Raw genomic sequence first — 23,304 nt, 5'->3', positions numbered from 1 at the left:
TTTAAATATTTGTAAATATTTATTTTACATTATAATAATTTTGCATGTTAAAATATTTAATATTTTATATGTTTCACTATATATACATATATGTATATATATATATTAAAAAACTATATTTGTGTATGTATTTATTCGATATTAGTGTAAAACGATATATTTTTTATATTATTGTACTTACCTTTATAACTATAGGGAGATTATATTTTTAACATTGATATTTTGGACTCAATATTTCTGTAGGTATATATTTATGGTTTAGATATTATGTCATAGAACCGTGTAGGCCATATGCCAGACACACTGCGTCTGGTAAAGGAATTCCTCTCTAGTATAGAGAAGTAAAGTGAGCCTGAAGAATCTGCGGAACATGAGAACACCTCTAGTCTTCATGAGCGGTAGGGTGGCATTGTGAATAGCCTGGGGGCAGTTTTAGGTGTTTCATAGGCTTAAAGAAGAAAAACACACAGTATCACTAGCATATCGTGCTGTATTAGTCTTCAGAAAAACTCTCTATTATTTCTTCTGTCATGCAACAATAATGTTAAGACTCTTCCATGAAAAATGAAAACTGAGATTTTTTGCACAATTCATCATATTCATCAACTGATTGTCACAACGATTTTGCAATTTTTTCAAAAAAATACACCTAGGTGGGAGTACAGGACTCTAAATATAAACTCAACTATAACACATGAATTATATGATAAGAAGAAAACATTACTACCCAACCAAAATGGCAACTCTGCTTCTTTGCATTAAGTTACTAGGACAGAGTCCAGAGTAGATTGAGAACGCCATTTTAGTATACTGGTAAGTAAAGCCTATTCTAGTGTTCTGCCTTTTTTGTGCTATAGTCAAATGACGAGAGCCCTTCTGTCAATTGAATGGTTTTTCTTCCCACTTGGGTGTTTGTTTGAAAAACTGTAGTTTTTCCTTAGATAACCCTTACCCACCAGGGTTCCCCTTGGTGGCATGCTCCATCATTGGGTTCTTCCCATTCCACTGCGGAACGGGGCATGCTGCGACCTACGACTGACGTGGGAGCACTTTTTGTTAAGAAGATTATGTGATGGATGAAGTAAAAGGTGGGCGTGGGGGGGAGACATAAGAAAAATTTAAAATACCTGGCTTGTAGGAAAGTATTCTTTATTCATGCCTCTATCCGGTATGATTAAATTCTGGGGAAAGATAAGGGAGCCTAGAGGGAACAATGTACCTCAGTTCCGCTGAGTTCCTACATCAAGGCTATTCTTCAGGACCAAGAGTCAATACTCCCAGATCCCACTCCTATATCTTCTCTTAGACAAGAAAATCATGTGAGGAAAAACAAATAATTTGATATATACATACATCACCAAATGATGTTTGTATTTGGATAAACTGTTGAAAAACTGTATGGGAAACCCTAGTGGGTGAAGGTTTTCTATAGAAAACCTACTGTTTTCCAAACAAACACCCAAGTGGGAAGAAAAACCCTTCAATTAACAGAATGGCTCTCTTTTGACTATAGTACATGTACCTGGAGGACGAGCCCCTTTGTTGTTCTCTCTCCTCTATCTCCACCATTTTCTGAAATAGTAATTGCAGCGCGCAGCTGTGGGAGTTGTAAAAGCATCTTCATTTTCGAGGCACATAGGACACACTTTTTTCACAATTCTTTCACAATTTTTAAACACCTTGCACATTCCAGCCCCCTCCCACAAACTTCAACAAAGCAAGATGGCCGAAATCGCCAGCCTCACTTTCTCAGCAGAGGAGGTGGAGCTGATTTTATCCACTATCTTACCCTTTGAGGGCCCACGGAATTCAGAAACATGATTGAGAATTACGACTCGGATGAATTCTATACACTAAAGAGAGTTCAGATCGAAACTATGATACACAGCATTATGATGACGGAGTATCTACGAGCAAATGCAGCGCCCTAAGGCCTTATTGTGAGAAACGAGCCCTTTATCTTTCAGCATGGCAAAGCTTTCAAAGATAATTGGTCCCTGATCTCATGGCATCAAATGCGGGATTGGTTAATCCTAATAATAAAGACAGCGGCACAGCTGTCTCAGGAACTGAAAAGTGAAATTCATACAAATGAGGTTCGTGTGAAGACATACCCATCGGTCAGCTCACTGAAGAAAGGACTTGAAGAACTTAACCAAACACTGAATGAATTCAAAACATCTCTAAAACAAAGCAAATCCCAAAAAACTTCAAAAAGACATCTGCAAATTCAGCCATGAAAAGGTCTACCCTTATATCAGAGAAGATTAAATTCCCTCAGGAAGGAATCCTGGATACAACAAGGACAGTGACTCATCGGATTCTGGATCAAACAGTTCAGGTTCCAGCTCAGGAACCAAGAGAACCTTCAGAGGCAGACGGAACTACAGGAGATCCTTTGGACAAGGCCAGAATAGGGTTTGGGGCCCACATCATGGCCTGACCACGTACCCAGGACCTTTTTATTATGGTTTTGCCACAGCCACCTTTCAACATGTGGGGCACACAACCTGCTCCTTTTGGCAACTAACAACAAAACCAATATGGCCTTTTTTTAGGGACACACCAAGGTGCCAGAGAGGCAGGACGAGGAAGAGGACCCAAATCCAATGAACCACTGAACAGGAACAAATTGGAGTATCCATACGGAGCATGACCAACTTGAGCAACCCTACCTGGCCCTAGCAGCCAACCAGCTTGATAGTGAACTTGACTGGACAACCTCAAACACAAATACAAGAGGTAGGTGAGAGTTTCAAAACAAACACCCAAGTGGGAAGAAAAACCCTTCAAAAGATATAAGGGCTCTCTTTTGACTATAGTACATGTATTTGAAGGACGAGCCCCTTTGTTGTTCCCTTTCCTCTATCTCCGTCATTTTTCTGAAACTGCCTTGTTTGTAACCTGTAGGTTACCAGCTACCGGGTCGGTATATGCTGTAGCTGTTCTCTCCCGCCTTTGCATCAGATTTGAATTCTATCTTCCTGCCCTTGTCCGGTTATTACCAATATTACGCTCCCAGAATTCCTTATGGTCGCCTTATCAGCATAACAAAGATATGCAATCCGCTGTCTGCACTCTTCTGTAGAAGTAGACGCCAAAATAACGTTAATGCGTACTACATTGAGTCAGAGGTTTCTTGTTTTGTTCCAAACTCTTCCAATAGTCTGCCACCCCCCAACCCCCTCTGTGACGGACACCTTCTTTGTTAATTTTAGGCCTCATGTATTGGCAGAAAGGCCTTATCAGCCTACAGTAGGCTTAGAGCCCACCTATTCCTTAATATTGGTTGGCTTTATTTCCACTTTCATTTGCTTACTCACCAGCTTGTGTGGGATTTACTTCCTCTTCTTGTGTTTGTCCGTCTCCTGGAGCATGGATGCATTACTTGTGCCCGTCCACTGCTCTCTGTTGAATCACTACCTTTTTCTTTTTGTTTAAGCAATCTGTGAGAGTGCATGTGTTTTCCAGCTGTCTCCTTTGCGTAGTGCTCTTCTCCCCTCCTCTGTGCTTCATGTTCCTCTCATGTTCTCCTTAAGTGCTTCTTCCCCTGCATTGCTTTCTCACCGGTGTGCTTCCCTCCCCCTCTGCACTCCACATTCCTCTCTCTCTCCAGCTTAGCTTCCTCCTCAGCCCGTGGTATTGTTTCTGCACTAGCGACTTCTGTATTGTTCCTGCGCCTGTAGAGCAATGAAAAATAGGCCTGTGCAACAAAATAAAAGTGGTCTACATTAGCATATCAGATAGCTATAAAAGTGGCCCCAATTTGCAAACAGGGCAGTTTTGAAATTGTAAAGAGACATTGTACAGGTGTTTTGCAAGGTATGCATATATTTGTGCTTGCTGCAGGCAATAGTGGTAATATCAGGGAAATCAACAGCAAACCCTGGCCCACCAGACCAATAAATAGGCCCTCAATCCTAAAAACAAACAGCCCACTCACTGGCCTATCAGACCACGCCCTAGGGCACTGCCTGATTAATTAGACCAGTCTTGTCCTGGGCCCTTGTGCTGCTTCACTGTCCTTTAGTGCTTTCTTTCCCACCTGCACCATCTGTGTTGCTTCCCCCCACCCGCACCTCAAAAAAATAAAAACACTTTACCCCTACTTTAAAAAAAATGATTTACTGATCTAACTCGTATTGGTAAATAAAAAGAAAAGAAAGTGCTTGTGTCATGTTATTGTAGCGTGCATTCTGTTAGGTCCTACCAAAGGGACATGCCATAGAGCCTTTTAAGGTCTCGCTGAGCCAGCGCATGTGCTGCTCTGCGAGACATTTAGTGTGTGAGTTTTGAAAGTGCTGCCACAGGCTTTTGGTGGCCTCAAGCTTGCATGCATGCAAGCGTGCACGCGCGCAGCCGCCATCTGTCTTTCCTCCGTCACACAACTCCCGCTTCTCCCCCTCCCCATCACAGATCGCTTCGTTCGCCGCGCTTGATCGCGATCACTTTCACTTTTGCGGGCCGTGTCACTTTCATGGCCGCGCGGCCAATGCTTGTTTTTTTCTTTCACCACGCGCGCGCACACAACTCCCGGGCTTGTTGTCCATCCTGACACACACTGTTATTAGTATTGTCTGTCTTGTTATGTGATTTTTAGCGCTTTTTGCTTTTTCTGTTGCATCGAACGAATAATGGGAGGTTACTTTAAACATGCTCATGACGTAAAATCTTTCAGTGATATGATGCCGCATGGCAAGGCAAGAAAGACTTAGCAGAAAACAAGGCAACCATTGAAAAGAAAAGATGGACCAATGACGATACTTCTTGTAATCTTGCTAATCTTGCTTTCTCATGAATGAGAGAACCACACATTGCATGAGTAGTAACAGCGTCCGTTAGTCTGCACATAGCGCCAGGCAGGCAAAACATAAACAAAACTAGCTTTCTTTGAGAGCAGCACAGATCGCTTCCATGGTGTAAACGTAGTGACCATATTTATTGAACTATAACGGCACTGTACGTGGCGGTGCATAATATCCACTGCTTGTATCACAGTGAAGAACTTTTGAGGTCGATTACACAGAATCACGTTACGTGAGAAAGGAGCAGGGACAAGGAAACACACATTCGTGTCTTACAGGGACAATTTCTTCCGGACCTAGTTTCCACCTTCAGCATTTTAGTTAAAAACGAGAGACACATACCAAACAAGGTGATCATCTCTCCGTTACCTACATGGACTGTCCGCATATTCAAACAAATATCCATTGTTGATCTATTAACGGATGTCAGCCATAAAGTCAGTACTTTCGGGTCGCCTAACTACCAGTCCCACGGCTGAACGTATTCTAGAAGTCGTCTAGGTGCGGATCGTAATGTGTAACGTGACATGGGATTGGAGCATAAGCTGCACCTAAGCCATTCCTAGCGCGCAGAACATAATTTGGAAGTGCTAATTGGCTGTGGGGTTTTTACATGCCTCTGTCCGATCTTCTGTAGCATCCTTCCCATAATTAAATCACATAGACTCGTTAATTTGAACTTAAATTATCTTCTTTATTTTCAAACCCCCCCCACCCAGCAACCGGGAATCAAGCCAGAATGAATCTCCTATTCGACTAACTATGTGTATGCACACATATTCACTGAAAACTCTCAGGGGAGAGAATGTGGTCTGATGGCTAGACCGCCGACTTTGGTGTTGGAAACTAAGGTTCGAGCCTCGAGGTCGCTTCCACGTCTTGTTCTTGTAGCAGTGAGGCTTTATTGTAACAAGACTAGACCCTTGCTTCTACCTAATGGCAGAGTTAGGTTTCGTTTTGTTCGTTTGTCTAGAATGCAGGAGCATTTGGTTAGCTTTTAGGTAATTGTTTTCTTTGTGGGATCCTACCCAGTCCATATAACAGTCCCCCTTCCACAGAACCTATATTGATCAACTGGAGCATGTTTGGATCGCTGAAAAGCTTCTTCTCAAAGAGGATGGGAAGCCAGTGAAACAAGCATTGGCATAGCCAATAGGTCTCGCCTTTGGGACCTTATAAGTGTTTAGCCATGCAACAGTTGATGTTGTTGCACCAAGGATATTGTGCTGCATAACTAAATACTTATAAGGTTCCAAAAGCGAGACCTATTGGCTATGCCAATACTTGTTTTGTTTACTCTTTAGCCATGCTGCACAGCATTGCTAAAAACCCATTGGCAAAGCCAATTGGTCCCAAGCCAATGCTTATTGCAAAAGGAGATAAAAATACAACTATTCACTTTATTCTTAAAATATTCTTTTGGGTTTTGGTTTCTTGAGGGCATTTTATATTTCTGTCAATGTACATTAGTGTATTTGTAGTAGGTCATAATAAGTAATTAAAGACTAAAATGAAATCCATGCATTGTTCAAAATGGCAGCCCTGAATGGGTTAGCTTTAGAGGGTCTGGCCAGCTGAGACCCAAGTGCTTAGGAACAGAGCATGTCCCCATCCTCCTGGGCTGCAGCGCTAGTGATATCCTGGTGTTATTTAGGGTTCCTTCCCTCCTTATATTAGTGAGGGTGTGCCCCTTCTCACACACTCACTGAAGTACCAGTGCTTACGATTGCATGGGCACACTGGTCACAGTTCCCTCCACCCACCAAAGGTCGCCCAGGACAAGGCAAGGCAGAGGGAAATGGGGCGTTCATACGCTGCCCATACATGTGTAACAAAATAGCTGTATCGGAGGCCTTTTTGGAAATGATGGAACGGATAGCACCTGTGAAGTGCATGTGAACCAAACTGGGATATCCTCCTGCATACATGCCAATCGACCCGATTCGGGCAGGAGACTCCCAAATATTTAAGCCAAAAAGCAGGGTTGGATTGGGATCAAAAATCGGCCAGGCACACCAAAAAAAGTGGCCCATATTTGCGTATCAGCAAACAAAGGATGGACGTAATGCTGACAATGCAAACATTCTCCCCCATTCAAAAGATCTGGGTTAAATCCATCGTTCTTTTGCCCACTACGTCACCCCAGTTTGGACCCAGCCATATGCAAATCAGTCTTGACCCTGTTCCCCATGGGAACAGTCCAGACAGAACTGCCAGGCCAGGTCCTCCCTGGACAGGAAACAAGCATCCTGGGACCGGTTTCAGGGTATGTCACCCTTCTTCAGCCAGGCTAGCTTGAATCCAGTGGCACAATGAGCGAGGGACCCACGTCTGGGCATACCCATCCCACTTAGGGCGAAAAGTGTTACAGCAAACAAATGATGGACGGAATGCTGACAATGCAAACATTCTCCCCCAGTCAAAAGATCTGGGTTAAATCCATCGTTCTTTTGCCCACTACGCCACCCCAGTTTGGACCCAGCCATATGCAAATCAGTCTTGACACTGTTCACCGTGGGAACAGTCCAGACAGAACTGCCAGGCCAGGTCCTCCCTGGACCGGAAACAAGCATCCTGGGACGGTTTCAGGGTATGTCACCCTTCTTCAGCCAGGCTAGCTTGAATACAGTGGCACGATGGATTTAGGCCCAGATCTCTGTACTGGGGTGAATGTATGACATTGTTCTGCATTCTGTCCATCAATAGTTCTTTTTGCATTTGTCACCCCAAGTGGTACGGGTATGCTCAGACGTGAGTCCCGTGCTCTCCATGCCACTGGAATCAAGCTATCCTGGCTGAAGAGGGGTGAAACCCCGAAAGCGGTCCTAGGATGCTTGTTTCCAGTCCAGGGAGGACCTGGCCTGGCAGTTCGGGCTGGACTGTTCCCATTGGGCACAGGGTCAAGACGGATTTGCATATTGCTGGGTCCAAACTAGATTGGCTTGGTGAGCAAGAAAACAATGGATTTAGGCCCAGATCTCTGTGCTGGGGTGAATGTATGACATTGTTCTGCATTCTGTCCATCAATAGTTCTTTTTGCATTTGTCACCCCGAGTGGGATGGGTATGCTCAGACGTGAGTCCCGTGCTCTCCATGCCACTGGAATCAAGCTATCCTGGCTGAAGAGGGGTGAAACCCCGGAACCGGTTCTAAGATGCTTGTTTCCAGTCCAGGGAGGACCTGGCCTGGCAGTTCGGGCTGGACTGTTCCCATTGGGCACAGGGTCAAGACTGATTTGCATATTGCTGGGTCCAAACTGGAATGGCATGGTGAGCAAAAAAACGATGGATTTAGGCCCAGATCTCTGTACTGGGGTGAATGTATGACATTGTTCTGCATTCTGTCCATCAATAGTTATTTTTCCATATTTGCGTATTGCCTTTCCGCAAAACATTGCTTCAGCGAAGTTTTATGAAAAGAGAGGGGGTGGCGGTCATGTTTTATTAACTTCACTTAGATTTAAAAAAATGCACAGATTAGTGTACACTGCTGAGCCACACATGAATGCAAGTGAGACCACTTCTGCTCAGGCTCCCAGCCCCCGCTCCATCAGCATCCATTAATGGGCCGGCCTAGCGAGAGAAAGGGAGTGATACCTCCGCCCTTCTGCCTATAGAAAGGCCATTCAAGGACACCCACTGGGGTATCCTAACAGCATAGACAGCCCCCAGGCTGCCCAGAAAAGCAGACTACAGCTGGAACTCTGCTACCGGCCCTTCGGCCATTTCCCGAGTGCCCGCATTACCAATCCGACCCTGATAAAAAAGGGCCTTACTTTGGCTGTCACCGCCTAAAATTGCTGCTGCGTCCATAGCAGTCAATGGGTGGAATACATTCTCTCGATTATTTTTGAAAATCTCCAACTGTCCTCTTTTAAAATGTCAGCTTGTATGCTCCTGCTGCTCTATCGCTTCTCACAGAAACCGAGCAGTCCCGGCGGCCATGTTCCTCTTCCGTCAGCCTCCGAGCGCGAGCCCCCGGCTACTTGATGGCTGTTAAATCCTTTCCAAACCCTGTCTGTTGACGGCTCTTCTGCTGTTTGATCCTTCTTCCCTGGCTGCGTTCTCTTTCTCCAGCCCCTCCGGGACCTCTCTCTCGCTCTCGTCAGCGAACGTTGTCGACATTGAAGAGGCGGATGAACACAATCCTGTCCTCACACGCACATTCCTGGCTGACTTAATTACTACACACCCGTTCGCTATCAAAGCATGAAATAACTTTAAACCTCTTTTAACATGTTAGATTTTCCATGCGTCTTCCATAGGGTTGCCACCAGCTTTCCTAGAGAAAGATACTGGCCTTTTGTTGTTCTGCAGAGGCCCGGACATGATGTAGGACTTTGTACAAAATCAAATGTATTAATTTCTAACATGGCTTTTCTTCATTTGTATAATTTATTAGTCAGGGGTTGTTAACCCAGCTCTAGAACACATTTAAAAGTGTTTGCTATTTATATTTTGTAGGTTGAAGTATGTACAGATAAGGGCTAAAAATCTCGGCTTTAGGTGATGTCGCCTATATTTGTACGGGCCAGTACATCAAAATACTGGTAGTGCTCTTACATGCCGCTGATGAGGGGTGGTGGCGGGAGGAATCACCCAGCACCCCATCCCGTTCCAACATTCGGCCTCCGCGAGCGGCTAACGCATGGGCCGCCACGGGCAGCATAAGGCCTAGCTACGACACCCTAGACTTACTGTCTCTTTTTCTACATCTTGGTGGCCTGCTTTTCTTATAGTAGAGACGTAAAGCAGTAAACTTCTTACTCTGAGGCGATCAATAAATGTCAAACTAGACACAATGCACCCAATGTGACATTTTTAATCCCACCTATATAGCGCTTGGACCAGCAGTGTATTCCCATTCTACTTTGCTGAAATACTGAACTTCTCAGAATGAGGGTGGAAATGTGTCATAATACTTGCAATTAAATGATGATGGGATCAGCCATTCAATTTCCGCATTTTATAAGCCTCCCTGAGATGAGTCAACTGAGACTAACGCACCCCCCAGGTTAGCATTCCACAATTCAGATGCGGAAATTTGGAGAAGTTTGAACTAGAGAGGAAGCCACTTTCTCGTTTGATGAACCATATAACATTGATGTTATAAAAACTGTTGAACTACTGTTTACCAAATTCATCCGGCATTCAAAGTTTACTCCATTCTACCCTTCTACCCAAAATGGTGGAATTTAGGTCACCGTGTTTTAATTTAAACAAACTATGAAAGACAACTATAAATGCCACTTTCACTGAATAGGTATTTATAAAGAACTTGCTGAGACAAAAATGCAAAAGTGTTTTTTTCAATTGAGTCTCCAAACATTAGGCTTGTTATGAAGAATCCAGGTACCTTCTGGTTACATTAAATATAGTGGCATGTGATTTGATGAGCTCTACTGTCTGAGAGAAGAGTGGGCATTTTGGCAATCAGTCAAGCAGAGATTAGATGACACAGCCAATGAAATCAATACAAATGATCTGGTCCAGCATAGCCAGGATTACTAGTTATAATGCATGCTTTTATTAGAGTGTACCCACCCTGGCAGTATTCAAACATTCACGTATGAACATTGAGGGCTGTTGAATTATGGAATATAGCAACAAAGAAATCAGACCCGTTGCTTATAATTGGGACAATGGTTTTTGAGCCATCTATTTGTGTGCATTGGGAACATTTATGAACTTTTCTACATTTTATGAGCTTACAGATTCAAACAACTGATACCTTCTGAAGTTTGCACGATTTGCATTAGAGGGAAAGAGGGAGAAGGCACATCTCCACTGCACAGGACTAGAGTGTCAATTGGGGTATGGTAGGGGTTAAGTGTCTTTGCAAGTGGGATGTAGATTTGAACACATCGATGACTGATATGAAATTGTTACACCTACAAAAGCCACACATACAGACACACACATACCCTCTCACCCACAATTCTGGTCAGTGCAATGAATTTGAAGAGGACTTAGATTTGCCCACGGTATAGGGCACTACCCGCCTCCTTCTTCTACATGTGGTGGACCCACGGAAAGACCAACTCACCACGGTAAGAGGTGGTACGATACTTAGAGGTGTTCCTAGGATGGGAATTGAGTGTGACTCCTCACTTACAAAGGAGAGATCCCTGTCTAAGAATAAAGTTGACGTTTTGGGCCCTGGGTTCACTTCAGAAAGGCATGGAATGGCTACGAGCTGGAAGGCTTCCGTCACTTGCAGAAGAAGATTAACTCGGGTATTTGAGGGAATTGCACAAGGCAGAACTGAACCCTGAAGACTCGTAGTACAGGTGATGACGAAGGACCCTTTTGCAAGAACTGTGGTGACTAATATAACTCTCTACAGAAAGAGTCCAATCTGATGCTTGTATGAGGCCACAATCCACATGAAACAAGAGGCATGCACGAAATTGACAAATGGAATGTTGAGTGTGCCGTAGTTATTGTGGTAAAAGAAAGGCACCATTGACTGTGCCCTCAGTCAGCACAGTATTTATCCCAATAGAGCAATAGTTCCCTTGATTTAGGGACTGTGTAATTGGAAGTATTCCCATCAAGGATAGGTAATATTTAAAAATAAATAATGGGCAGTGGCTGTGAGGAACTGGACTTTGGTAGAATACATTTGCCCTGTGTCCATTCGCTCACTAAATCTGAAACTGGACTTTGGTAGAATACATTTGCACCGTGTCCATTTGCTCACTGAAGTTAGTTTGTGTATTTTTCAAGCCAGTTATGAAACTTCAACGCAGCTGCCATTTTGTACAGCCTGGCCTGCTCTCAATCATACATTTTAATCAAGTTCTTATTTTACAATGCCAGAAACACATTTCACATTGTCTGATATCAGTGCATCATGCAAGATGCGAAGTGGGTACCTCGTAGTGGGAGTAGCGGAATATTGTAGCCTTTATAAGCGACAAATGACCAAAGACTTATCCTTGGGTACAACTCTAGGTCTCAGTGATAGATGCAGGGAATTTGTAACTGGCAAAGTCCTGGGTCTGCAGTTAAAGGCGCATATCTTCAGACTAAATCTTGGATATTTGAATTGAGCATACTTGGTCTGTGGCAGTTGAGGACCTTAAACAATGAAATGTTCTCAACATTGCAATGCTACCCACATATTTCACACATTCTGGCTGACACTGATGCACTGGCGTAACGAAAAGTGAGGGGGCCTCCCTGCACGGTACATAGAGGGGCCCCCTCCGGGCTCAATCAGGAGCTCTCCGGCCAGAGTGCAGTGCCGAGGGGGCCCCTTGGAGCTTGGGGCCCCCCTGCACCACGGGGGGTGCGGGGGCTTGTGTTACGCCCCTGCACCGATGCCAAAGCAGATTAAATGCTGTGCTAACATTATAAATGCTCAGCAGAAGCTGACCAGATGGGCCATGTACATACGTTTTTTGAGATCACAGAAGTGTATTTAGATCTGCAACGGACAGTAAGAGTAGACCTATATCTTTAGGTTTTTCCAGGTTCTTCTAGCGGATGCTGACTTAGTCCATGAATGTGGTTCCTGATCTGCAGATGAAGATGATGATCACCCAGGACTACAGTGGCGGTCATGCTGGATCCGTGATTAATGAAGGTAGAATCTGGTTCCAATAGCTAGACCAGTGTCCATGTAGGTGGACAGCATCCTGCATAGGCAAGCCATGTTCAGGTAAATGGAATGAAGTTCACCTATGTTGACCTCAATCTATGCAGGAAGATCTCAGCCTTTGAAAGTGAACTAAGGTCTGCGTTTGTGGATCTGTGTTCATATAGACAGGCCACGGACTCAAGCTCATATAAGCAATCTGTGTCCTCTAGTTGGGCATCCACATTTACTTAATTGGAATTAGACACAAATTGGTGGACTCAGAATCATATGAGAAGGCCTGGTCTATATAAGGACCCTGAAGGTAAATTCAAGTCTGAGTAAGGTGATTTGGGTAAGTAAAGGTCTTTGGAGGTAGAACCAGGTGAGTTTACATTCACATGAGTCTACCAAAGAGCATTTAAGAGGATTGTAATCTGTGGAAGTGGTCGCGGTCAGTTTTGATGGCAGAGGCATAACCTGCTACTACAGTGGCTTACACAGTTCCCTGGAAGGCAGAGCTGAAAGTGAGCTGTCACTCAAACAGAATATGATTAGAGACCACATGTCTTATTAAAGTACTGTACAGCATAAAAAAAATGAAATCGCAAAAGGAACCAAATCCATTGCCCATGTTGTGCACAACATCCCATATTACAGCTTCAGTTCTTTTTTTTTCTCTTTTTCAGGTGTGAAACAGAAGCAGCTCAACAACGTCTTCTCCAGAATCAGGTGGATCGCCTGGGTCTTCAACAACAAACTCTACAGGCTCTCCACACCAAGGTACTCCAATCTAGCATGCCAGTGCCTCCAAATGTCTGCATGGAGGTTCCCCATTTCTAAAAAACAAGGGTAAACTAGCATTAAGGGGTGGCTAAAGAGATTTAGATTTCACTCAAAATCAAGGTTAAGCCAATATGCCAATCTGTGTCAGCAACATACGGACGTTCTCAGAGCTCTAAAAATCAAGGGTAAGCCAAAAGTCAAATGTTTTGGGGTGCCTTATACATATTCTCATTTATCTAAAATTAAAGTTAACCAAACATACAGGGCATGGCTGAAAGACGCTGTATGTCTGAAAATGAGGTGAAAGCAAACACATGCTACTCTCACAACAGCTTACAGAATGTCTCAGATATCTAAAAACCACAGAGGAGCCAATGCGCTGTGCTCTGTGGAGAGCATGTGGAAAATCTCAGATCTTTGAAAATGAAAAATAAGCAAACATCCAAAGCTCTGAAAATAAAGAGTACACTTAAAATACAGTAGCCTTGCAGCAGAATACAGAGATTGGTAGATTTATGAAAATCTAAGCTAAGTCGTCATTCCAAGCTTTGGGAGTGACTTACATACATTTATAGATTTACAAAAATAGATGCTATGCCAGCATACGCAACTCTGGAAATAGCTCATTAAAGTTTTCAGATTTCTCAAAAACAGAGAGCGAAAAATGTACCAAAGAGAAGGGAAAGATGCTTGGGCTTTAATTAGAGTTTGGCAGAGCAGCGCATCTGCCAGAAAGTGGCAAATGGTAGAGCGCCATTAACATCATCAATTACATTCTTCATTTGGCAGACGGGAGAACTACCAGTTTTTGCCGCTGTCTTGCAGCCACCAATCTCCACATAAAGCTGTTGGTATGTTTTAGCAGTAGAGTGTGTCACTGGACAGTAAGGTGGTAGGTAATTTTTTGTGGGAAGCCCAATGGCCAGCCGGGTTCCTCGCCAGTCTATCCCCAGCAAAGAACCATGCACTCTCTCTAGAGATCCCTGCCAGCCTGGCAGGGTTCTCTGTGGCAAAATTGAATCTGCCAGTGTGGTTGATTCAATTTCATCCCAGCTGAGCAGGCTGCAATGTCGATATGACCCTTTCAGCATTAATTTTTGCTTTTCAGAAACAAACCACTGAAGCAGGGCTTTATTTTGAGAAGCAAATACATAATAGCCATGGCGTTTGCAGGGGCCATTGGTAAATTTTCCCTGCCTGGCTCAGCAATGCCTCGTTCAAGGAAAATATGCAGCCAGAGGTCCTCCCCACATAAAGGGGCACACCGGTGCATGATGGGAAATAATGCGCGGTTTGCATCTTGGATAGACATGCGCTCCACCGCAGTCAATCAGCAGTTTCCACACCTCGAAAGTGGGGGGATCCGAGTTTGAAGATTGATGGTAATTCTCTCATCCCACCAAACACTATGGGGCAGATTTACAAGGTCTGGCGCATCTCTGCAAATCAGCAGGTATGCGCCAGAACCCTTGCGACCCACAAAACCACCCGTGCGCCACCACTGATGCAGGTTTCATGTGGCACAAGGGTTTACAATGTGATGCATCTCCATAGATGCGTCATGTTGTAAATACGGCGCAACATGGCGCATGATTTACGCCGCCGCTGCGTCACAGAAGTGACGCAACAGCGACGTAAATGTGTCGCAAGGGGCTTGTAAATCTGCCCCTATATGTCCCCTAAAATACCTTTGGTTGTGCCACCAGGGTGTTCACCAGTGTTTTGTGTCCTGTCCATCAGACACTACCTCTCACAAACATGTATTCTTTCTAAAGGAATTGCACATGCTGAAGGAAAGAGTGGCTCGATCGGAGAGGCTGCTCCTGCTACTCAGCGAAGAAGTTGAGCGCTTGGATAGTCCCGGCTGTGAAGACGTGGGCCAGAGCTCTGTGGACAGAAAGAAACTAGAGGTGAGGGACTCTTGTTCGATGCGTGCGGTGAAGACAACAAACAGTAATACTGGCAGTCAGATAGATTGGAAAATGTATGCACTATAAGCAATATCAGTGTTCTGTTTTGGTCTTTTTTTATGGTAATTCATAATGATGTTTTAAGGAGCCTTATTTTGACTGGACAGAGAACTGAGGAAGAGGAAAATAAAGCGATAGACCCAGGATAACACAAGTTAGGCAAATGGGGAAGGCAGGAATAAAACTTGAGTCTCACACCAGACCATAGCTCCTCCCACCTCAAGAGATCTAGGGAGGTATCTGACTTGTCAACTGGTACATGTACTGGTGGCCCTTCACAGACTCTAGACTGGTGGGAAATGTCCCCATTCTTGTAAATACCACTTGCTTACCAGCGACAGAAAGGAAGGACTTAGGTCTCTGCGATGCCTGAGGCTAGAAATTCCCTAGAAATCTTGGACTTGAACAAACCTTATAATGAAAACTGAAAATCAATTATAATGTTCACATGTATCATCTTATCTATTCCATAACTATCATCACCTAAGCACTGCCCATTTGTACGTGTATCTAAGGATCTGTGGGTAGAGTCAGTGACACAGTAACACGCACAATCCTCCCACCCAGCCACATCAACCACATTATTTTTACTTACAAAACGTATGTGAAAAGCCTGCAGTGGTTTCTCTCTCCCATGAATACTGAACAAAAGCAAACTAACAATTTGCAATCCCTAATGCATATTCTTTCCATCGTGGTCGAAATGGGGAAGACACACTAGCTCTAGAAAAATTAGGTTTTTACCTAGGAAGGGAACTGAAGGACTAAAAATGATTTATTTTAACATTTCTAAGGAATCTATTCTGGTATCTTTGTTTTGTTTTTTATGTTGGGTTTTTCATTTTGGCTTCCGGATTGCAGTACCATGTTGGATGTGGCCTGCTCTGTGTCTCTAAGTCTCCATTGCTTGGGACTAGGGTGGTAGCCGCGGGAAATCTACATTTCCCTGTTTAGCCTTCCCTCAAGCATACCAACCATGATTTAGGTTAGTTCACATTCATTTAAATTAAATCCACATATGAAGATAGGTTAAATCAACAAAGTAATTGACAAACCTTGAGGCATTCTAAGTACATGTGAGATGAGCTCCACTAACATAAGAATTAATTTATAAAGCTTCTCATTCTTAACTTGAGTTGCACATCCTGTGTGATTAAGTGGCTTATATTGAAGTAATTCTATTTAAGTTGATTTATGCATGCAGACTTTGAAAGATGTACTCTCTATGGCTACCTCATAGGATGCCCACTCTGTAGTGAACAAACATGAGGCCGCAGACCTACCCTCTGAGCGCGCAATCTGTGCCACCTAAGTTGGAGGCAGAGTTCTTCTTTTCTCAGTAGCCATTTTGACACTTGTGCACCAGGCTGCACAATCTCAATCTACATATCCTTTCTTCCTGCATAAGCAAAAGGCCTGGAAGGCATTGCTCCGCCCAGCTCAGGGTATGCATGTAATAATCTTACAGACCTCATCATTTCCAAGCATGCTTTCGTCCGAATGGTGGACATGGGACAGAGGTCATTTTAGACGATTCTGTCACATTGGCCAAGAGATTTTAATTAGAAGCGGGTTTGGGAGCACACTGCCTCACATCCCAGCATAGTTCTCCCCTTTGCATTATGGTAAATGTGGTACACAATTAACTCTTACTTTAGATTTGACTGACGTATTTCTGTTGCTGCTGATAGGGCTGTTTATCGCTAGACACATTTATGTGTTTCTGGATTTCATCCTTCATCAGTAGAGAGCAGCAAAATTACATCTGGAGTTTTGGGAATTGCTGCCTAAATCTTCACAGGTCACAATACCACTCACAGGCTTACAGGTGCGTCTCCAAAGCTTGTCAGCTTGCTGGCTCAAGGGAGCCTTTTTAACAGGAGCACAGGAACAGGTCCTGTGCCAGCTCCCCCTACTCATTCCAACTGTCCTCTGCCTTTTGCCACTAAGAGCACTCGCTCTCACCCACCCTTTCCTGCCACGATCCCGCTCCATGAAGCTGTGCCCTGCTCTGCCAATGCTCCTTTCAGAGTCCATGGTCAGTCAACCTCTTTTTGTTTAGTTAGTGCTGGTTAGTCAGCCTCTTTTCTGTTTTTTGGCTTGTGTCAGTGCCACCAAGTAGTGTGCCCTCATTGTTCTCCCCTTTTTGCACCACTTTGCCTCTCCTGCCGTTTCCTCGCCCCCTTGCCACCACCAAGCACCCCGTCCCCTCCCCGGACCTACTTACTGGGTGCTGCAGCGCGGCCACGCAGCGAGCACACCAAAGGCAAGCCCGTCTGCGCCCATCCGCGCTTACACCGCACCAGGCCCCTGGCCCTCCGACTATCCACTGTTACTCCGCCACTGAGCTCTGCGCCCTCGACCCCAGGCCCCACAACAATAGCTGCATCACCTCTCCTCAATCCATGGAAGGACCCTTTGCCAGCCGTCACTTCACATGCATCGCCAGATCACCCGTCCGCCCAGGAACTCTCAACACACCCACCCAAAAGACCACTAACACCCCGTAACTGCTGCAGTGCATCCTTCTCAACACCTGGTTCCTCCGCAAACATGCCACAGATCTCTGGGACACCATCACCACCCTCACGCCCGACATGATCTTTATTACTGAGACCTGGCTCAACCCCTCCTCAATCCCCGACATCACCACCGCAACGCTCTAGTATACAAGATCATCCATCATAACCACACCAACAAACACGGAGGGGGCATCGCCATAGTTCACTAGGAAACAAGTTGATGCACCGTACTGGTGCAATTTGATGCACTGCCTCCAAAGACTGCACCACACCAATCATGGAACATCTGAACTTCCAACCCTGAATGATTCCAAGACGACCATTAAAGGCACCCTCGCCTACAAACCCCAGGACTGTGACCTGCATTCTGCGATGCCATCTCCGAACTCATTGCTCCGCTTACCATCGACTCCAAGCACTACGTATTAATCTGCGACATCAACTTTCTCCTTGACGACCCAAACAACACCAACTCCACCAATCTCCTGGAAAACATGAGCAACATCAGCCCCACCCAAATGGTCACAGACCCCAAACACAGCGCTGAACACACACTGGATCTGTTCTTCACTTCCAGCAGCAGAATCAAGTACAGCCACGTCTCCAAACTCACCTGGACCGACCAAGCCATCATCCATTTCACCATCACAGGCTCACAGGACAAGCCACCAAGCTCCTTGGACCGCAGCTGGAACAAAGTAACGGAGACACAATGGTCGCAGGCCCTTAACACCTCCCAGCCTGATGTCACGTTAGACCTGGAGCAGACCGCCCAGAACTTCTCTGACTGGATTACCAAATGCGCCGACAGAGTCGCCCCCATGAAACCAGCCAAAACTTGCAGAGCTGGAAGAAGAGCCAGCTGGTATACACCAGGACTCAGAACTATCAAGCACAAATGCAAACGACTGGAGAAACAATGGCACACCACCAAAGATCCCGCCGACCGAACCCTCTTCAAATCAGCCCTCAACAGGTACCACCAAACACATCAAGGATACCAAAAGAGACACCCTCATAGACTGCATCGAAACAAGCGCCAAAAGCATGAAGCAACTCTTCAACATAGCCAGGGAGCTCTCCTGCCCGTCAACCACACAGAACATGGTACCCCCCCTTCCCAAGAACTCTGTGACTCCCTGTTGCAATACTTCCACAGTAAGATAGCCACCATCTACAACAACTTCAACTGCCAACCTACCAACGTCAACTTCAACAACCTCAGCCCACCCACAGTGACCACCCACTTGATCACTTCATGGAATCCGATCACCTCACAGACCACTAAAGACATCATGTCCTCAATCTACTCCGGAGCACCCACAGACCCCTGCCTGCACCATTTATTCAACCTCTGAGCCCAAGAATTCAGTGCAGACCTAACCAACATACTTAATGCTTCCATCACCACAGCCACCTTCCCCAACGAAGATGTCAGACAGCTCCTGAAGAAACCCTCCGCCGACCCCAGCAAACTCAAGAACTACTGCCCCATCTCACTACATACATGCCACGCTAAAGTCCTAGAAGGCCATTAACCAGACTCTCCACTGCTGTCCGTCTACCCTCCCTCGGACCACTGCAACCCAGATGAAAACCTTCTTGGAAACCCTGACACAACCTCTGCGCATCCTCGCCTCTGTACTGTTGCAACCATATTCATAACTGATCCAGTTTAGCTGGTGTATTGCACCTTTCTGCAGTAGAGGGAGGCCTATCAGAACCTATCCCACTCTGGTTGAAGGTATTGATTGTCCTTCTTGACTCGCTGTTGCTGCATTGGCTGGTACTTCACAACATGTAATTGGGTGTCTGCCGTTGCATCGGATTTTACAAAGGAATAGTGTGTCCCTTATCGTAGAATAGCATAAACCATAGCACATAGAACTTATAATAAAATAAATGTCAAAAGTCCAAATGGATAATAATGTATTTATTCAAACACATACAAATGAAGTGGGGAGCAATAACAAAACAAGGAAAGAAAGTTCAAGGCACAGACATTTTGATGTGACTGTAGAAATACCAAGCAAATGATATCACATATCATCTGAAGTGCCAATGCACACATCATTTTAAGTAGTCAAGGTAATGTTTGTCGCTGACATTTCGATCCCTCCATAGAATATGGGGACCATCATCAGGACATATTAGTTTAAGCCTGAGATGAAAATGCCTATGGAGGACCTCCCAGGAGGGTAGTTTAGTTCCAAGAGGGGAGGAAGGTCCTGTCCAAGGCAGCGCAGCAAACTTATTATCTGGAATTAAAGGAAGTATCAAGTAGCTACGTAGTGGTTGAATTGCAGACTGTGATTAGGTCAAATAAATGGTATTATCCATCGTGAGGTGTTATTAGAACCGCCAGCAATCACTGGAGGCAGGAGACGGATGTGGTGCGTGCAGGTCTCAGTTCAGTAGTATCGGGCAGATGCTGGGAATAGATTGGCCGAGCATGTGCTGTGTAGACAGGCAGCCAGGACGCTATGAAGATGCTCAACTGTCCTCCTTGACTAGCTGTTGCTGCATTGGCCGGTACTCCAGAACGTGTCATTGGGTGTCTGCCGTTGCGTCTGGAGCATTCGTGCCACAATTTGAAATACTACCTGAGACAGGAGCCTTTTTTTAATGCTCAAACACACCCCCTGGGGTCCCTGGCTCACCTGTGATCTGGCAGCAAAGACCCACCCCTGTCTGGGTGGGACGTCATGGAAAGGAGCAATATATAAATGGTAAACCGCTCACCGTATATGTAACCATAAATCATTGTCCGATTCCCCCCATTTCCCATCTGCTGATAACCGAGCTCTAAACTCCTTGCCATAGCGGAACCAAGTCAAACCCCCAAAAGTTATTTGAGCTTCTCTGATGACATCCATATATTTACAAAGTGCAATGCAACACTCTGGATACTTTTTGGAGTAAACGCTGACATATATTTAAAAAACCGTCTGTTGTCACACTTGCTACATCTGCTGAGGTTGTCATAGTCCGTGGTTTTTTTCCTGTAATACACCAACTTTTTCCTGTTAGCCTCACTCCCTTTCAGTGCCACCCAATCATCCAACCACCACTGCCATTCCGTTTCATCCGCGGGCTGACCTTTCGTATTCTCTACAATTTCATCTTCTTCCAGTTCAATCATTTCTTCCTCATAATCCAACAAAGTATCATCCTTTGTATGCCCATGTGGGTCCACTACGTGTAGACTGAAGCTTGTGATTGGCTGCTTCCCATCACCCACTCCACCGTCATCCCAGGCTTGAAATCAAGCATATCAATCAAAGAAGCATTGTGCAAGGGCACTGTAGTGACTCCACCTTGCCCTCCAGTTTCCAGCCAGCCCCACCAGACCGAGACTTTGCTTTGGGTCAAAGTAGTGAAGCCACACAAGACCTCACCAGCTGCTCTCCTGTCGCCCTTCTCCCGGCGATGCAAAATCTAAGTCTAAAGTGTGCACTCCACTGCCCGCTGGCTCTCTCCAAGCCATACCTGGCTCCCCCATCCTTCCAAGCTGCTCAGCTATCCCTCCGAATCCTTACAGCCTCCATGTCAAGCCTTTCCCCCTCTCCACTCCTGGGGGGTAGCCCCGTCACCCCTGGCTGCAGGCTGAAAATGTAAGAGCTGTTGATGAGACCCGAACTGGTAGCCTGTAGAAGTGAATTAGACTGACAATAGATGATTTAGGATAAGAGTTTATTACTCCGATAATGCCCACTACGTGCTCCGACCGGACTCCAGCTCAGAACATTACTGACCTTGAATTCTCACCCACCGCTCACAGATCCGTGAGGGCACTTGTAAGTACACAGGTTGTAAAAGAACAAGGAGCACGCAGAGGCGAACTCTGAATGAATAACAATAACATAAAATCCACTACTACATTCCCTTCCCCCTTAAAAAACAAACAATGAAGACAATACAATAACACTGGAAACAATAAAATAATGACGTTTGCAAGAATCAATACATTACAAATTCCTTAAACTTGGCAGGCACTTTGACCTACGGGCGTCAACATGCCATCTGTTTGCTGATGCAGATGCCGAAGCTGAACCCAAAGTAGATGGTAATTAGAAACTGCCTTTACCTGTAGTGTTGAATATCGGTTTTACCCAAACTGCCTATTCCGATTCCATCACAGGTTTCCCTCTGCACAATATGATGTTAGCTTGCTGAGGTTACAAATTTACTAACTGCCGTTTTTTCCACCACCCCCTACCTACAATTAGTACAGAAGCTTTAGTACCCCCCCAGCTTGGACTGGAGCTGAGTAAATGGACTGTCCTTTAGTAACTTTCACTGGGCTCCTGATGAGCAACCAGTCACTTATGGCAAATGGCTCCACAGACACATTGTGCTTTTTATCAAAATACTTCATTCTATTCTGGGACAACAAAACCTTAGAGGTAAGTTTTCCTTTGGGTATGGTAACCTTGTCTGCATGTTTTCCAACCATGAGGGAAAAGGGTTAGTGTGAGCTTCCCTGCTCCTAAGCAAAGAAAATAGAGTAACTACCGTAGTGCAATAGGGTGAGGTATTGTAACACCACACTTTCTGCCTAAGAAACATTCTCACATCCAGATTTCCAGCTAACGCAGTTTGTACCCCTTCCTTAATGAGTCAATTGCCTCTCTCCACTAACCCATTAGACAAAGGAGAATACAAAGCTACCTGTAAGTGCACAATATCATGGTATTCCAAAAAGTTAGATATAGGGTCAGAAGTAAAATGTGATCCGTTATCAGTGACAATGCACCTAGGTGGACCATCAACCACCTAGGTGCCTGATCCAAAAACTCCATCCCTGATTCAGAATCTGGTGACCTCACAAAAGGAAGGTACATCCACTTTGAATGGTAGTCCACCATTAGCACCAAATATCTCATGTGGGCAGGCAATAGAGTGAAAGGTCCTCAAAAATCCAATCCCAATTTTTCCCCTGCAGAATCTGGGTACTGAACAGGGCATAATGGGTTGTTGTGTGTTTTCCAGTGCTTATCCGACATAAGGCACTCAGGACCCTTGTCAATCAGAAACCTAACCTGAGCATCAATATCAGGCCACCAGTAATACTGCTTCACTTTCACTGTAGTTTTGGTAGAACCTAGGTGTACTTGATGCAACTGAGCAATAATGGAATAACGTAGTAGAAGGAGGTACATACAGATCTCCCCTCATAAGTAAACCATTAGCCCGTGACAGTTCATTTGCCACCTGACCAAGCATTTGCAACTCTCCAACTAGCATTCACTTCTGTGGCCACCCCTGAACAACATACTTGCTGTCCTTGCACCAGACTTCGTCACCCTGGGAAGCCACCAACCATTCGGATTCTCTAAGACCTGCACAATACTCCATACTGACAGCATCCACAGATGTCACACTCACTACATCATCTTTAAACTCATCCTCATCCATGTCCTCAACAGGCATGCGTGACATACAATCAGCACAAATGTTTTTACCCCCAGAGTCATGCACAATCTCAAACACAAACTCATGCAGCTTGGAAGCCAGTCTAGTTAATCTGGCCGACAAGTTGTTGTTAGCTCCTGGTGAAAAAATATGCAAACGGAGTTTATGGTCTGTCTGCAACACAAATTTGCGGCCTCCCACATACATCTTAAACTTGTGAGTAGC

The 23,304-nt window shown here is 45.0% G+C and overlaps 1 protein-coding gene across 3 annotated transcripts in view; it reads left to right on the top strand.

Moving 5' to 3' along the window:
• The window catches only part of LMNTD2 (lamin tail domain containing 2), a 181,996-nt gene that overhangs the window by 36,600 nt on the left and 122,092 nt on the right, over positions 1-23,304 (top strand). For all 3 annotated transcript variants that reach the window (XM_085644816.1, XM_085644815.1, XM_085644814.1), the window contains exons 2-3: positions 13,076-13,169; positions 14,948-15,082. In XM_085644816.1, the coding sequence (XP_085500942.1) occupies positions 13,076-13,169; positions 14,948-15,082 (229 nt within the window). The remainder of the gene's footprint in view (positions 1-13,075; positions 13,170-14,947; positions 15,083-23,304) is intronic.

This window comes from Triturus cristatus, chromosome 3_1 (genome assembly GCF_964204655.1).
Source record: "Triturus cristatus chromosome 3_1, aTriCri1.1, whole genome shotgun sequence".
NCBI classification, from domain to species: domain Eukaryota; kingdom Metazoa; phylum Chordata; class Amphibia; order Caudata; family Salamandridae; genus Triturus; species Triturus cristatus.
The sequence above is the reverse complement of the archived record's forward strand: the minus strand, read 5'-3'. Positions and strand labels throughout refer to the sequence as shown.